The 15,410-nt window shown below is 51.8% G+C and overlaps 1 protein-coding gene and 1 long non-coding RNA gene across 3 annotated transcripts; both read left to right on the top strand.

The window, feature by feature from the left end:
- The first annotated feature begins 6,276 nt into the window (after positions 1 to 6,276).
- Positions 6,277 to 10,984, top strand: LOC111091359. Of its 2 annotated transcripts, XR_005375022.1 has the most exons (5): positions 6,277 to 6,446; positions 7,149 to 7,338; positions 7,466 to 7,613; positions 9,318 to 9,485; positions 10,454 to 10,984. It is a non-coding gene; the product is annotated as an uncharacterized LOC111091359 (long non-coding RNA). The 2 variants fall into 2 exon arrangements; XR_005375021.1 differs by lacking the exon at positions 7,466 to 7,613.
- A 50-nt stretch (positions 10,985 to 11,034) lies between these two features.
- On the top strand, positions 11,035 to 15,303 carry MVB12A (multivesicular body subunit 12A). Its single transcript, XM_038566908.1, has 9 exons — positions 11,035 to 11,221; positions 11,310 to 11,408; positions 11,539 to 11,635; positions 13,118 to 13,244; positions 13,765 to 13,884; positions 13,959 to 14,065; positions 14,294 to 14,355; positions 14,668 to 14,724; positions 14,906 to 15,303. Exons 1-9 carry the CDS (start codon positions 11,132 to 11,134, stop codon positions 14,966 to 14,968), a joined length of 822 nt encoding a protein of 273 aa, XP_038422836.1. The 5' UTR covers positions 11,035 to 11,131; the 3' UTR covers positions 14,969 to 15,303.
- The last annotated feature ends 107 nt before the right edge of the window (positions 15,304 to 15,410 follow it).

The following is a 15,410-nucleotide window of genomic DNA, read 5'->3' as shown; positions in this document are numbered from 1 at the left end:
AAACAGAGTTTTTTTAAATGCCTTTTCTATGATCCAGGGCTCCATGTTACATTTAGTTGTCACATCTCCTTAGGCCCTTCTGGGCTGAGACAGTCTCAGACTGGGACACCTGGATGGCTCAGCGGTTGAGCGTCTGCCTTGGGCTCAGGGTGTGATCCCAGGGTTCTGGGATCGAGTCCCTCACTGGGCTCCCTGCAGGGAGCCTGCTTCTCTCTCTGCCTATGTCTCTGCCTCTCTCTCTGTGTCTCTCATGAATAAATAAAATCTTAAAAAAAAAAAAGGCAGTTTCAGACTTTCTTGTTTTTGATGACCTTGACAGTTTTGAGCAGAACCGGTGAGGTGTTTTGTAGGATGCTCCCCAGTTGTGATTTGTCTGCTGTTTTTTCAAGCTTGGCCTGGGGTGACAGGTTGTGGGGAGGACGGCAGAGGTGAAGTTCCCTTCACACTACATCCAGGGGACATGCCATCAGCTTGACTTTTCACTGAGATGTTGACCTAGATGGCCTGGTTGAGGTGGCCTCTGTCAGGTGCCTCCACTGCTAAGTTACTTCCTTTACCCGGTTGGTGCTATGCTCTGTGGGAGGAAGTTAGTGTGGGCATCTCTCATCTAAACCCACATCTGGGGCAGGAAGGAAGGGTGCACACGCAGGGCTTTTTCTTTTGTGGTTAATCTTGAGAAAATAATGTAGGGACACCAGCGAAACAAACTTCTTAAAGGACAAAAAGGTCATCCACAATCCTGCTCCCCTCACTCAGCTCTTTTGTCTCTTTTTGTTTGTTAAATTACACATATATTTCATTGTGTTGACCAAATGCCTTACCTTGTTGTATAATGCCTTGCTCTTGAGATGTTTCAGTTGTGCATGGCCCTGAGTGGGTGACAGAGGTCATCTCCAGGCTTGTAGGAAGACACCGGCCCAAGGATTCTCACTCAGGGGTGATTCTGTCTCCAGGGGACATCGGGAGATAGTTTTCTTTTTCTTTCTTTCTTTCTTTCTTTCTTTCTTTCTTTCTTTCTTTCTTTCTTTCTTTCTTTCTTTCTTTTTTCTTTTTTCTTTCTTTCTTTCTTTCTTTCCTTTCTTTCTTTCTTTTTCTTTTTCTTCTTTCTTTCTTTTTCTTTCTTTCTTTTCTTTCTTTTTCTTCTTTCTTTCTTCTTTTTTTCTTCTTTCTTTTCTTTCTTTCTGCCTTTCTTTCTTGATCTATTTATTTGAGAGAGAGAAAGAGAGAGAGAATGAATGAATGGGAGGGGGAGGGGGAAGAAGAGAGAATCTCAAGTAGACTCACACTAAGCATGGAGCCTGACATGGGGCTGGGTCCCAGGAACCTGACTGAGATCACAACCTGAGTGGAAACCAAGAGACAGACGCTTAACCTACCGCACCACCCAGGTGCCCCTAGAGATAGTTTCGATGGTCAGGAACTTCATATTGGGGTTGAGGGGAAGGGCACTACTGGCATCTGGTGGGGGGAGGTGAGGGATGCTGCTCAGCACCCCACAGCACCCAGGACAGCCCTGAGGTGGAGAATGATGCCGGGAGTCAGATTTGGGGTCAGCTGGGCTCAGTCCGCTCAGCCCTGGGCTCCTCCACCTGCCGAGCCTGCTTGCTTGTAGGTTGGCTGTGACAGCGGCTGCCCCAGCTGCTCCGAGGACCCGACAGGCGCTTAGCTCAGTGTTCAGCTCCTCCCCACTGCCTGCCAGGTCGTCCACTTGTGTCATCCTTTGATAAGTTGTGGATCGATGTGATCTTTCCTTAGACTGAATTCCCAGGAGTGGAGTTACCGGGTCCTCGGACTCTCACTTTCCCTAAAGAACAATCTAGAATTTAGTCTGTTCCTGCCCCTGCAGGGAGTGGATGATCCTCTCTCCTCATATCAGACATTCTGTTTCCTTCTAGCTCCTTCCTGTTCCTGTTCCAGCAGCACCGGGTAGGACTGGCTGGCTTCAGGGTGACCTCCACCCACTGAGGCCATTTCCCTGGGTCCATAGTTCAATCAGTGCCAGCTTCTCACCCGGCCTCAGGGCTGAATGTTGGCGATCAAAGCATGTTTCTTGTTGGAGAAGGTCATCGAGAAGATGTGTGGGTTGGTTGACCAATGAGCTGGACCCAGTTGTTCTGAGGCTCCTCACCCCCTCCCCATCCCCTGTCCTTGGAGGGTACCTTCTGCTTATTTTTCCTACACGAGGAGCCACTTCAAGACATAACCTTGTGAGAAAGCAAGGTGTTGTTGAGACTATCTGGGCTGTATATGTGGGTGAACCCCGCTGAGGTCTCTGCAGAAACTCTTAAGATTCTAGTGGGTGGGTGAAGAGATCTCCCCATCTTCCCACTCAAGACAAATCTCATAAGTAAGCTCCCCTCCTTATTAAGCCTGCCACCTACCTGATCTGGAGCAGTCTGCCTTTTTCTATCGTCTCTCCTCGCCCTCTATGAATGCAGCCAATTTCAGATCTGACTCGGGGACGTCTGGAGGTTGGGAGCCAACAATGGTGTCAGACCGCTGGGAGGCCAGAAAACGGGCCTTGGGAAAGAGGCACCTGCAGAGATAATGCCGAGTTGACCATCAACCTGGATGTGGGGAAGGGTGGCTCCTATGTCAGAGGCCTGTGGATGGCCATGTGAGTCTGGAGACATCCCGAACACTCTGGGTGGTCTAATGCACACAACGTACAGGGGCAGAGAAGGGAAGGGCGGCTGGCCATTGATGCCCAAGGAGAGGCTGAAGCCAGATTTTATTTTATTAAAAAATATTTTATTTATTTATGAGAGAGAGAGAGAGAGAGAAAGAGGCAGAGACACAGGCAGAGGGAGAAGCAGGCTCCATGCAGAAAGCCTGACGTGGGACTCCATCCCAGATCTCACCCTGGGCTGAAGGCAGCGCTAAACCGCTGAGCCACCCAGGCTACCCCTAAAGCTGGATTTTAAAGTTGGAAGGAGAGCTGAGATTAGAGGAGGATATGTGGTGTCCTCTACTCTGCTGGCTTCAGGGCTGGAAGATGAGGTAGAGAGCAGGATTGTAAGCTGGACGCCGTTGCATGCTTTTTTTTTTTTTTTTTAAGATTTATTTATTTATTCAAGAGAGACACAGACTGAGAGAGAGAGGCAGAGACATAGGCAGAGGGAGACGCAGGCTCCCTGCAGAGAGCCCAATACGGAATCCATCCCGGATCCCAGGATTACGACCTGAGCCGAAGGCAGGCGCCCAACCACTGAGCAACCCAGGTGTCCCTGCATGCTGTTCTGCAAAGCTAGGAAGGTGGGGCAATCAGTGGGGCAGCTCCCCAATTGGGAAATGTACAAGATAAGAGAATATACTCCCACTGAACTTATGGACATGGCTGCCAAGTCCCAGCAAAAGGCCCAGAAAAGTATCCAGGCATGGGTAGTGCACCTATGGGATCCAGGGGGTGATGGAGTTTCTCTTACAGCACAGGAGGCTGAGAAAATGAGCAGCACCACCACTCACCCTGCCTCCTGTGTGGTGCTCAGGGAGAGCTCAAGGTACTCACTCCCTTAGAGATTAGATTATTTTAGCCTGCAGGGAGGCTTCACCCAATGAGGGGGACCTCCCTGGGCATGGGGCCCTGGAAATCTATAGAAGAGGTACGGCAAATTCTTAGGGAGTCAGGAATGAAACAGGCCATTTATACTTCTTTCTTTGAAGGCCCTGATCAGGCCACAGTCACTGCAGTCACTGAAAACTAAGATTCTCCAGCCCACTCCCAGAACCTGCTATGGGACACACTGATGTCCATGCTGAGCCCAGTTGTGGGATGAGAGATTTATGACATTGGTGAATCCATTGCTCATCTGGGGAAACTGACAAATCATGACAATGGGTACGGGCTGTGGGAAAGACCCGAGAGAGAGAAGGAGATCTGGAAGCCAAAAGACTATCTTGATTGAGAAGGTAAAGGGCATGAGAGAGAGAGAGAGAGAGAGAGAGAGAGAGAGAGAGAGAGAGAGAGCAGCCCGGGTGGCTCAGCGGTTTAGTGCTGCCTTCAGCCCAGGGCGTGATCCTGGAGACCTGGGATCGAGTCCCACGTCTGGCTCCCTGCATGGAGCCTGCTTCTCCCTCTGCCTGTGTCTCTGCCTCTCTCTCTGTGTCTCTCATGAATAAATAAAATCTTAAAAAAAAAAGAGAGAGAGAGAGTGTAAAGGGTATAATAAAGGTCACTTAGAAGCAAATATGGCTTGACCTCATTGCTGAAGATAGACTGGTCTCCAACACTGTGCTGGTTGACCCGCGGAGAGCCTTCAAACCTGAACAAAAGGTTAGGACTGCCCCACCTGCCCCCACCATCCCCGATGCTCCTTTGTGCCAGGAGAGGCTTCAGGGATACTGTCCTATTCAGGGTGGGTGCCTCCCACACCCTGGTGATAGGATGTGGGCTAAGATTGCCTCTGGGTGAGGATTGACGGGGGCAGCTGGAGGCCCCATGTGGAGCTCATTATTTACTGGTCCCCCAGAAATAAACAAAAGGTAACATCTTTGGTGGATGCTGGAGCTGAATGTATTCTGACATGGTACCCCTTGGATGTCTTCTGAATCCCTCAGTGCCATCAATGATTATGGAAGGTAAACGGTTATGGCCAGGAAGGTCTCTTTGACACTGCAAATTGAGAGTTCTTCCCCATGAGAATACGAGATTGGTTTTTTGTTTTTTAAAGATTTTATTTATTTAAGAGAAAGAGAGAGAGAGAAATCACATGCAAGTGAGCTGTGTAAGCTAGAGTATGAGAGCAGGACGGGGGGAGGGGGGGTGAGGTAGAGGGAGAGAGAGAAACAGACTCTTCTTTGAGCGGGTATCCCGATATGGGGGTCCTTGATCCCAGGACCCTGAGATCATGACCTGAGCCAAAGTCAAATGCTTAACCACCTAAGCCCCCCAGGTGCCCTGAGAATAGGAGGTTTTTATTTCTCTAGTACCAGAGAACATGTTGGGCACTGACATCCTACAAGGTCAAAGTCTCCAAACTTCTAACAGTGAACTCTGCCTCTGAGTCAGGGTGATCAAACCAGTGCTGAGGGGAAATGCCCACCGGGAACGAGTAAGCCAGCCATCCCCATGAAAGAGTGGTATTGCCAAGTGCTATAGGTATCTGAGGGGCAATAGAGAAGTAGGAGAGACTATCCAAGAACTGCATCAGGTTGGTATCATACAGCCTGCCCTTAGCTTTTAACAGCACAGTGTGGCCAGTAGGAAAAACAGATGGCTCATGGTGGATGATTGAGAATTAAACAAGATGTTGTCCCCCAATCCATGTAGCTGTGCCCAATGTTGCCACCGTTGTAGATACCTTGGTCACAGTCCTAGGAACGTCTCATGTTGGATGGGACTTGGCAAACGCCTTTTTCAATATATCCCTGGCCACTAGACACAAGCTCAATTTGCCTTCATGTGGGAGGGATGGCAATGGACCTTTCAACTGCTTCCCAAAGCTACCTGCCAGCCCCACCGTATGTCACAGGATGGTAGCCCAAGACTTGTCACTGTTCTCCTTCCCCACATCCGTAAAATGGGCCCATTACACTGATGATCTAATGCTGACATGTAAAGACCTGCCTCTTCTGCGGGACGCTCTGCAGACTTTGCTGGAACATGTGAGTGGGAGGATGTGTGGTGAACCTGCAGGAAACTCAATGGCACTGCCATTCAGGTTGAGCCTCTCATGAAAGGACAGGATATCACGGGAAGAACTTTTCTGCCTCTCAAAGAGTGGGTTGAGAACATGTCCCATTGACTTACCTCTGCCGTGGTTCAAACTCCCACTTTGACTAAGGCATGTCTGTTTGCAGCATAGGAGGACACCATCTACCAGCCCACCACCTCTTGCGAGAGGGTGCTACCAAGCCCTGTAGGGGATCTAGATCCTTCAAATGCCCCCGTCCCTACTCCTGTGGTCTGTAAGGTGCAAGGGGGGGTATTTCTGCTGATGTCTAGTGTACAGAAGGTTCTAGTCTGGGCAGCCTATCCATGAGAGCTATCATCACTAGTCAGCTCCATGCTGACACCATCTTGATGGAAACAGAACCAACCACAGCAGCCAGTTTGGCTGGTGATCTGGCTGGTGATGGATCACTCAGAAGCCCTGTTAACCCTTTGCACCGATAGTTGGGCTGTTTTAAAAGGACCAACCCTATGACTTGGACAATGAAAAGCTGAGAGATGGATGATCATGAATTAGGCTTTGTGGGGTCAGGGTATGTGGAAAGACATCTAGGTTCATCTGCAGGAGACTGAGGCATCCTCACTGTCTTCCACATCCAGGCTCACAAGGCGCTGAACCCCACCCCGGCATTCAGAAAGCTGATGCTCCAGCCCAGGTAGGAGCCTTGGCCACCAACCTTTCAGTAGATACAGCAGATTGGGTGCATAGGAAGAGTGGCTACTGTGGCACCTGCCAAAGGAAATGTCTGGGGCCAACCACTGGAGTTCCCAACTGGTAAGGCATTGGCAAATTGATTACATTGGTCCTTTCCCTCTGAGGGAGGGTTCTTTTTTGTGTTATTAAGTAATCTCCACACCCAGCATGGGGCTCAAACTCATGACCCTGAGATCAAGAGTTATATGCTCTGGGGACTGAACCAGCCAGGTGCCCCTGAGTGAGGGTTCTAACTTTGGCTTTGTTTGTGAGGTCATTGTGTCTGGCCTAACCCAAGCTTTCCCCTGTCACCATGCAAAGCAGACTGCCACCATTAGGGGATTAGAAAAACTGGGTATGATGTATGGAAACCCTCATCAAATAGACAGTGATTGGGGTAACTTTTTTTTTTAAAGACTTTATTTATTTATTTATGAGAGACACAGAGAGAGAGGCAGAGACATAGGCAGGGGGAGAAGCAGGCTCCTTGTGGGGAGCCTGATGCGGGACTTGATCCCAGGAGCCCGAGATCATGACCTGAGCCAAAGGCGGATGCTTAACCATTGAGCCACCCATGCACCTGATTGGGGTCACATTTTAGGGGCCATGGTGTGCAAGATTGGGCAGAAGAATAGTGAATGGAGGCTCCATCTCCCCTCTATGCCACAGGCAGCCAGGTTGGGAGAAAGGAAGAATGGGATATTATTATTATTACTATTACTATTATTTATTATTATTTTTTTAAGAATGGGATATTAAAGCAGCAGGTTAAATCATTAACAGGTAAAGCCACCTTGGCTGTGTGGAGGAATGCATTTGAATGCATTTGAACCCACGACCCTATATGCCAGACCGGGAACCCCTGCCAAAGCACCCAATTTTGTAAAGGTGTGGAGTCTCCAGAGACAGCTATTGCCCTGATGCTCACTGTGGATCAACACGCTGCCCTGCGGAGGATACCAAGTCCCATCAGGTATGGGAGAGGCATTATCTACTGGAATTTACAATGGGACATCCCTCGCAGAGGGGTGAGTCACTTCACTCCTTGGGTGAGGGGGAACGACTCAAACTCCACTGGGATCCTGTTGTCCTGCTGTAAGCCAGATCTGTTGAAACCCGCTATACCTGGAATGGAACACGCACCACAGAAAGAGGGGAGAAGACAGGGATTCTGAACACATCCTGCCCCTAGTCCCATTTCCTCACGCCTGACAGTGCTGCCTCCCCTGTGTGTCCCCCGGCCAACAGGTACGTTATGCAAAACCTGGCCAGGTTCCTAAAGCTGCAGCTGCATTAATAAAAAGACTTCCCAATACAAGTTTCTACTAAATATCTGTCTTCTTTGGCCTTAGACTTCTGCTGCCCCTTGGGTGTCCAGTCATGGGATGGACACCTGAGAGAAATATCTTTCTACAGAGGGCCCACTTGTGTGCCTGGCAAAGGAATCAATCCACACTGTTGGGTATGCAGGCAGCCGCCCCTCTTTAGCGTGTCAGGATTGCCTTGGTGGCTATCACTCCTCCAGGGAGGGGATCAGAAGGCACTTAAGCAGTATGTTAAGGAAGCACAAGCTAGGAGAGGGGCTCTTAATTCAGCTGATATTACCAATATTGATTCAGAAACCTAGTCTGTGGCACACACATGCTCAGTAACATTGGGCATTGGCTATTCTTTTCCTGTTGATTGAGTAAAACAGGCAGCCCATCCGAAAGGTCCTAAAAATACCACTATCAGAGCCATAGGTGGCTTCACTCAGATTTGGGATGGGTTCATGTGGTTTATCCCAGGTTGAGCACTCATGTACTCCAATGTAGGGAGCAGAAAAAAAAAAAAAAAAGCACTCTAAAATAGAACCATCCCAAGTACACCAGGGATATGGGATGGATGTCACCATAACCATGTAGTCATTCTGTCATTTTAAAGATTTTATTTATTTATTCATGTGAGACACACAGAGAGAGGCAGAGACACAGGCAGAGAGAGAAGCAGGCTCCAGGCAGGGAGCCCAATGCGGAACTCGATCCCAGGACTCCAGGATCACACCCTGAGCTGAAGGCAGGCACTTTAACCACTGAGCCACCCAGGCGTCCCTCATTTGGTCATTTTAAAGGATCATGACAGGTTTGGCACTGTCACATCCTCCAGGTATTTACTGGGTAAATCCAAATGAGACCCAATGGTTGTGCGGCACAAATCTTTGGCTTGGCTTCCACCTAGGTGACTGGGTTGCTAAATCCTGAGTTCTCCCAGAAATCTGCCCCATGGTAACACAAGCTGCCAATCTCCCTCCCTTCAAGGCCAGGTGGGCACGATGTTTTCCACTGGTATGATCACTTGGCCACCATGTTTGTTCCCTCCATTGGCCTGGAGGAAGTTATAGTAAGTACACATGCCCTTACTAAGTTCCTAGTAAAGCCTTAAATGATAGCCAACAGGGGCGCCTAGGTGGCTCAGTGATTGAGTGTATGCCTTTGGCTCAGGGGGTGATCCCAGGGTTCTGGATCAAGTCCCGAATCAGGCTCCCAGAAAGGAGCCTGCTTCTCCCTCTGCCTGTGTCTCTCATGAATAAATAAATAAAATCCTAAAAAAAAAAAAAAATGATAGCCAACAAAGCCTGTCCTACTGAACACCGAAATGTCTCTCATGAGAAAAGCTGTCCTCCAGATTACGATGGCCTTGGACATTACTGTTTGTGAGGTGCCTTGCAAGGAGGCACCTATGCCATTATCCAAGCAGAATGTTGTGTGTTCATACGTGATGAGTCTGCTAACGTATCATCTTTATTAATGCACACGAGGACACAAGTGAATGAATGCCCCGAGTGATCCCACCCCCAGCGTAAGGGACTTAATAAATGAGTAGTTTGGATCATGGGAGTCCTGGTGGAAAAAAACAAGTTGCTTATTTTGGGAGTCATTTTCTCAGTCTGTGCTTTGTCTTGCATCTGCTTAGATTGCTGCTGTGGTAACTGCCTCCAATACAGACAGCCACCAAGCAAGCCATCTTCATGCTAACCACCCAGGGCATTCTGCGGAAGAACGGGAAGTGTAAGATGGAGGTTATGAATGCACGTTCCTCCTAAGCACTGGGAATAAGGGGGTACTTCAAGGGGAACCCAAGGTTAGTTCACTCCTGTAACGCATTATTGGGTCATCTTTTCCAGGACATTTGTGGGTTCTTTTTTTTCTTTTTTCCTTTTTTTTTGACACAGAGAGAGCATGAGCAGGGGGGAGGAGCAAGGCAAGAGGGAGAAGCAGGCTCCCCCTGCAGCAGGGAGGCTCCAACTGACTCAATCCCAGGACCCTAGGATCATAACCCCAGCAGAAGGCAGGTGCTTAACCAACTGAGCCACCCAGGTGCCCAGGACGTTTGTTTCTTATGGGCACTGACATTTGAATGTCATATGCTTTTCACATGTCACTAAATACCCTTTTCATTTTATTTCCTCCTTCAATCATTTACACATATAAATACCATTTTTAGCTCACAGGTCCCATAAAAGCCAGACAGTGGGCCAAGCCATGATATTGCAGAAAACTGAAAAATGTAGAAAAGTAGATGATACTCTGTTCCCTAAGTTTTCATACTTTTCCCTGAGGGGTGTAAAAGCATGTTACCACATTAAATACTTCAGATCTCATCCGAAAAAAACTGTCTAAGAATGATGGAGCAGGCAGTTAGTTACACCTAAGCCGGGATAAGTAGGTCACACACTAGAAGCCTGGGGGCCTTGTTTGTGGCTTTGCGGCAGCAGGCTGGCAGATCAAAAGCACAGGTGCAGAACCTACGGTCTCCTCTGCTGTCGGGTGACTGCCTGGGTTCCTTATAATATATTTGCATTGTGGTTTTGACCCGTCCCCTACCCCCCTGTGGGGGAAGATAGTCCTGACACTCCCCGTAAGAACCTTGTAGGGCCAAAACCTCCCCCTCCCAACCGGTAGGAGGAGTCCCTTAGATGACTAGAAACCTCAGTAGCAGAACATCCTAGCTAAGCGCAAAAAACATTAAAAAAAAAAAAAAAAAAAAGACACCTCTAGCCTCAGGTCAGTTGTCATCCCCTCTGGGCCTGCCCGCTCTCCCACCTCCAGAGTGTGCCGTCCTTAATCGACTGCCTTGTGCTTGCTACCTTCCTTCCGGCTGTCCTTACTCCAGCGCGGATCCCCAGGTAAATCTTTGTGGGGGAAGATTTGTGGGGGAATCCGAGAGCCGAGACCTCCATCCACACAACGCACTGTCAGTCTCCCGCCGGTAGCGCGAACAAGTCCTCACGTCACACAAGATTTCGTGGCTCACGGTGGTCCCTGTTTTTGGTTACTTGAACTAACCGCTGCATAACCCGTGAAAGTTCCTTTTGGGATGACTTCCTAGAACTGGAACTGCGGTTTCAAACTTCTCCCCTAAACGTCCCTGCGCGTCTCCGGAGAGGCTGATACCGCAAGGGATTGTGGGGAGCGTAGTTCTGGCTTGGAGCTAGCAAGAGCTGGGGTATCACTGGCGGAAATTGCTGGGCGTGAGAAAGGAGCCGCGCATCTTTCCGCAAACGTCGCTCACGGGCGCGCCTGCGCGATACGCGAAGGCGCGGCTTCACTTTCCCTCGCGATTGGCCAGCTGTCTACCGGGCACGCGCAGATGGCCCTTTTGGCCCCTCCCTCCGGCCTTCGCACGGTCCTCTGGGAGTTGTAGTTCAGACTCGTATCCGAACTCGACCTCTGGTCGGCGGCTCGGAGTTCCGAGGCCGTCCCTGCCTTCGGCTCTCCGCTGGGAGGATGGATCCAGGACCGGGGACCGACACGGCGCCGCTGACTGGCCTGGTCTGGTCGTCGGCGTCGGCGCCTCCGCCGCGGGGATTCAGTGCGGTGAGCGACGCCGGGGTCCGGGGCTGAGTGGGGGAGAGGCGGCCGCGTCGGGGTAGCAGCCTGGCTCTGACCCGGGTCCGCGCCGTAGATCTCCTGCACCGTGGAAGGGGCGCCCGCCAGCTTCGGCAAGAGCTTCGCGCAGAAGTCTGGCTACTTTCTGTGCCTCAGTTCTTTGGGCAGCCTGGAGGTAAGGAGCGCCCCCCTTCGGCGTTCCTGGGGTCCGCCCACTCCCCGGTCCGTTTGCGGGACCCTCCGCCAGGCGCGCTGTCCCCGCCGCAGCGTGACTGTCGCTGTGTCCTCCCCTTCCTCCCCCTCAGAATCCGCAGGAGAATGTGGTGGCCGATATCCAGGTCCTGGTGGACAAGAGCCCCCTCCCACCGGGCTTTTCCCCGGTCTGCGACCCCCTGGACTCCAGTGAGGCCCGCGTCCGAGGCTGGGGGTGGGGGCGAGGGGCGGGGGGCCGCGTTCGGGTCCCTGTGGGCAGGACCAGGGAGGGTGGAGGGACGACAGGTGCTTGTTTTTCGAGCCTCGACTGCCCACTCGACGCGCTGGGCGATGACAGGGTTGGCTGAGGAGTCGAGCCCTGATCTGGGGCGGGACCAGATGCCCTGCCCTGAGCAAAAATGAGCCATTGACCTCGAGCAAGAGTTGTGACCTGTTTTATTACTCTTCCTGCTACATCTTCCACCGAACCACGAGCCATTTCCGAGCCTTTTCATTTCCAGGCTTTTGCATACACGGTTTCCTCTGTCTGGAGCGCCCCTCAGAGACTGCCGGCTAGCTATACTTGGTTCTCCCGCGGGTCTCTGCTTAGCCCTCCCCACCCTGTCCTCTGGCTCCGTCCCAGCCCTGACCCTCTGCTTTCCAACCGCCTGGCCCTCCTTGCCTCTCACTGCGTCTTGTCCTGTGAATTTAACTCTCAGGGTGATATCTATTGATAATTGAGGTTGGCAAACTTTTTCTGTACAGGTCCAGATAGTTAATATTTTAGGTTTTGCAGGCCAGATAGTGTCTGTGCCCCGCCCCCCCATCATCATTTTAAAATGTGAAAACCATTCTTAGCTCATGAGCCCTGCAAAGCGGATCTTGGACGTCTTTTGGCTTGTGGGCCAGAGTCTGCTGCCCCCTGGATTAGAAGACTAAGGACATGTGATGTTTGCAGGGCCGGCCAGGATGGGCAGTCAGTTATGTCTGATTCCACACCTGCCCACCCTTGCCGTAGGTGCCCATGCTCACCCCATGAGGCTTCTCCATGTCACCAAAGATAAGCTTGCCCCAATGGGTCTTTCTTTCTTTTCTTTTTTTTTTTTTTTTTTTTAAGATTTTATTTATTTATCTGAGAGAGAGAGAGAGAAAGTACAAGCAGGAGCAGAGGAAGAAGCAGACTCCCTGCTGAGCAGGGAGCCTGATGTGGGGCTTGATCCCAGGACCCATGAGATCATGACCTGAGCCAAAGGCAGATGCTTAACCGACTGAGCCCCCCAAACCCCCCAGGCCTGCCTCAATGGCTCCTAAGGGCTACATGGAGTCCCCTCCTATGGCTGTACCATTCATGATTTAACTACTGACCTAAAGCTATCCAGGTAGCTGCCTTTTTTTTTTTTTTGAAAGATTTTATTTATTTATTCATGAGAGACAGAGAGAGAGAGAGAGAGAGGCAGAGACACAGGCAGAGGGAGAAGCAGGCTCCATGCAGGGAGCCCGATGTGGGACTGGATCCCAGGACTTCCAGGATCACGTTCTGGACTGAAGGCAGTGCTAAACCGCTGAAACACCCAGGCTGCCCTGGGTAGCTGCCTTAAACAGTGCCATGGCGAGTATCATCCTGAAGCCATCTTTGGGTCCCTTCGCTGCTTTTTCCGTCTTCTTACTCCCTTGCACTCCCCCCACTCCCAGAGGCCTCTGTGTCCAAGAAGAAACGCATGTGTGTGAAGCTGGTGCCACTGGGGGCTGCAGACATGGCTGTGTTCGATGTGCGGCTGAGTGGGAAGACCAAGACGGTGCCTGGATACCTGCGAGTAGGGTAGGGCCACCCCCAGCTTCTGGCCTCCTTTGCCTCCCAGCTCCCATGTTTGCCCTGCTGACCCTCAGGGACTCTCCTGAGGCCTCCAGTGCCTTCAGTCACTTCACTGTGCTTCGACTTCCACAGGTTAAACCGGGACAATTTTTTTTTAAAAGATTTTATTTATTTATTTATGAGACACACAGAGAGAGGCAGAGACATAGGTGGAGGGAGAAGCAGGCTCCCATGGGGAGCCTGATGTGGGACTTGATTGCCAGACCCTGGGATCACGACTGAGCCGAAGGCAGACGCTCAACCACTGAGCCACCAGGTGCCCCAAACCAGGAGTAATTGTATCAGTCCTGTAAGGTTCTTGGGAGGAGTGAGTTGATATGTCTGAAGTGCACAGTACAGTGACCAGACCCAGCAATATTAATTCAGATGTTGCTCAGGGTGTGGGCTAAGAAAAAATGCAAACCACCCAAAGGACTGGGGTCATCCTTTTGGGCCAGGACCCCTTTCTACTTCTCTCTCCTTCTAGAGACATGGGGGGCTTTGCCATTTGGTGCAAGAAGGCCAAGGCCCCAAGGCCGGTGCCCAAGCCCCGGGCTCTCAGTCGGGACATGCGGGGCCTCTCCCTGGACCCACCTGCTCAACCCAGGTGAGTCCCAGGCTTGGGAGTAGGGTGGCCATGGGGGGAATTAGGCCTGACCCACACTGTCCTGCCTCTACCAGCAAGGATGGCTTTCCAGAGCGGACCCTGTCCAGGTTAGGCTCTCGGGCATCTACTCTGAGGAGGAGTGACTCCATCTATGAGGCCTCCAACCTCTATGGCATCTCAGGTGAGTGCCAAGCAAGAAACTGAGGCACCGGGTGGGGCAAGACTGGCTCATGGTTTTATAGCTAGGAAGGTGTGGGGCTGGGGTTGGAACCAGTCCTGGGATCCCCAGTTTTCCAAAGACTGGGAAGAGCCAGGGGTTTGGGGCTACCACCCTCTTTGGCTAGGGTGGACCACAGGCAGGCCTCAAGATCCCTGTATCTCAGCCCCTACCCTTACCTGCTTTCCTCAGCCATGGATGGTGTTCCCTTCACACTGCACCCCCGGTTCGAGGGCAAGAGCTGTGGCCCCCTGGTGAGTCTCTGCTGTGGGGAGCCTAGGTCTGTCTTCCTAAGGGTCAGGATGCAGAGAGGTTCATCTGTGGATCCAGTCCCCCAGCGCAGAGGCCCGTGTTCCTGGGTTAGAGGAGGCTGGAAGCTGGTGGGGTGGGGCTTAGTCCCAGAATGGCAAATCAGGAGGGACAACTGGATGCTGGTAGCAAGAGACCATGGTGGGAAGGGTGAGGGGATGATCAGGCAAATATTGGGGGGGGCCCTCCCTGAGGATGGGGGAATGGGGTTCCAGGGTGGTGTCCCTGCCCAAGACTGACCTGCCTCTGCCTACCAGGCCTTCTCTGCTTTTGCCGATCTGACCATCAAGTCACTGGCGGATATTGAGGAGGAGGTGGGTGCAGGACCAGGATGGGGTGCTGGGGGAGCCCCCACTTTCTTGCCACCCCAGTCTCCCCAAGCCACACCCCATCTCTTGCTAAGTCCCCTAATTGTCTCCCCTCCTCACCATTCCTCAGACACTACTATGGCCCCTCACTCACTGTGTTCTCCTTACCCACCCCTGCTCCCCCCAGTATAACTACGGCTTCGTGGTGGAGAAGACTGCAGCTGCACGCCTGCCCCCCAGTGTCTCGTAGCTCTTCGTCAGCCCCAGGGAAAGCCCGCTGCCCAGCACCCCTGACACACCCCAGGACTGGCAGCTACCCCACCCTGCAGCATCTTGGGAACCTTGGTGGTGCAGGGCTTTCTAGACTAAGCCACCCAGTGGAACCACAGCCCTGGAGAAGGAGCAAGACCTGTCTGCTTGGTGATGGGGTCTCTGGCCTGCCTCGCCCCCGGGCCCTACAAGGCAGAGGTGGGGGCTGGATGGAAACCAGTGCCTTCAAGTCATTTGTGTCAAAACGTTCCGGTGCCCGGAGGCCACTCAGGCATCCTCCCGGCAATAAACATTGCCCTGTGCCCACCGTCTGGAGTCCTGATCCCCGCCGAGGGTCCTCTGTGGCTCGTGGTCTGTGCCACGCACATCGAGCACAAGCCAGGGAGCAGATATCCACCCAGTTAACAAAATTGTGGACGGGA

Source organism: Canis lupus, chromosome 20 (assembly GCF_011100685.1).
Source record: "Canis lupus familiaris isolate Mischka breed German Shepherd chromosome 20, alternate assembly UU_Cfam_GSD_1.0, whole genome shotgun sequence".
In the NCBI taxonomy this organism is placed as follows: Eukaryota; Metazoa; Chordata; class Mammalia; order Carnivora; family Canidae; genus Canis; species Canis lupus.
Note: the sequence above shows the minus strand (reverse complement) of the source record. Positions and strands in the feature narration are given on the sequence as shown.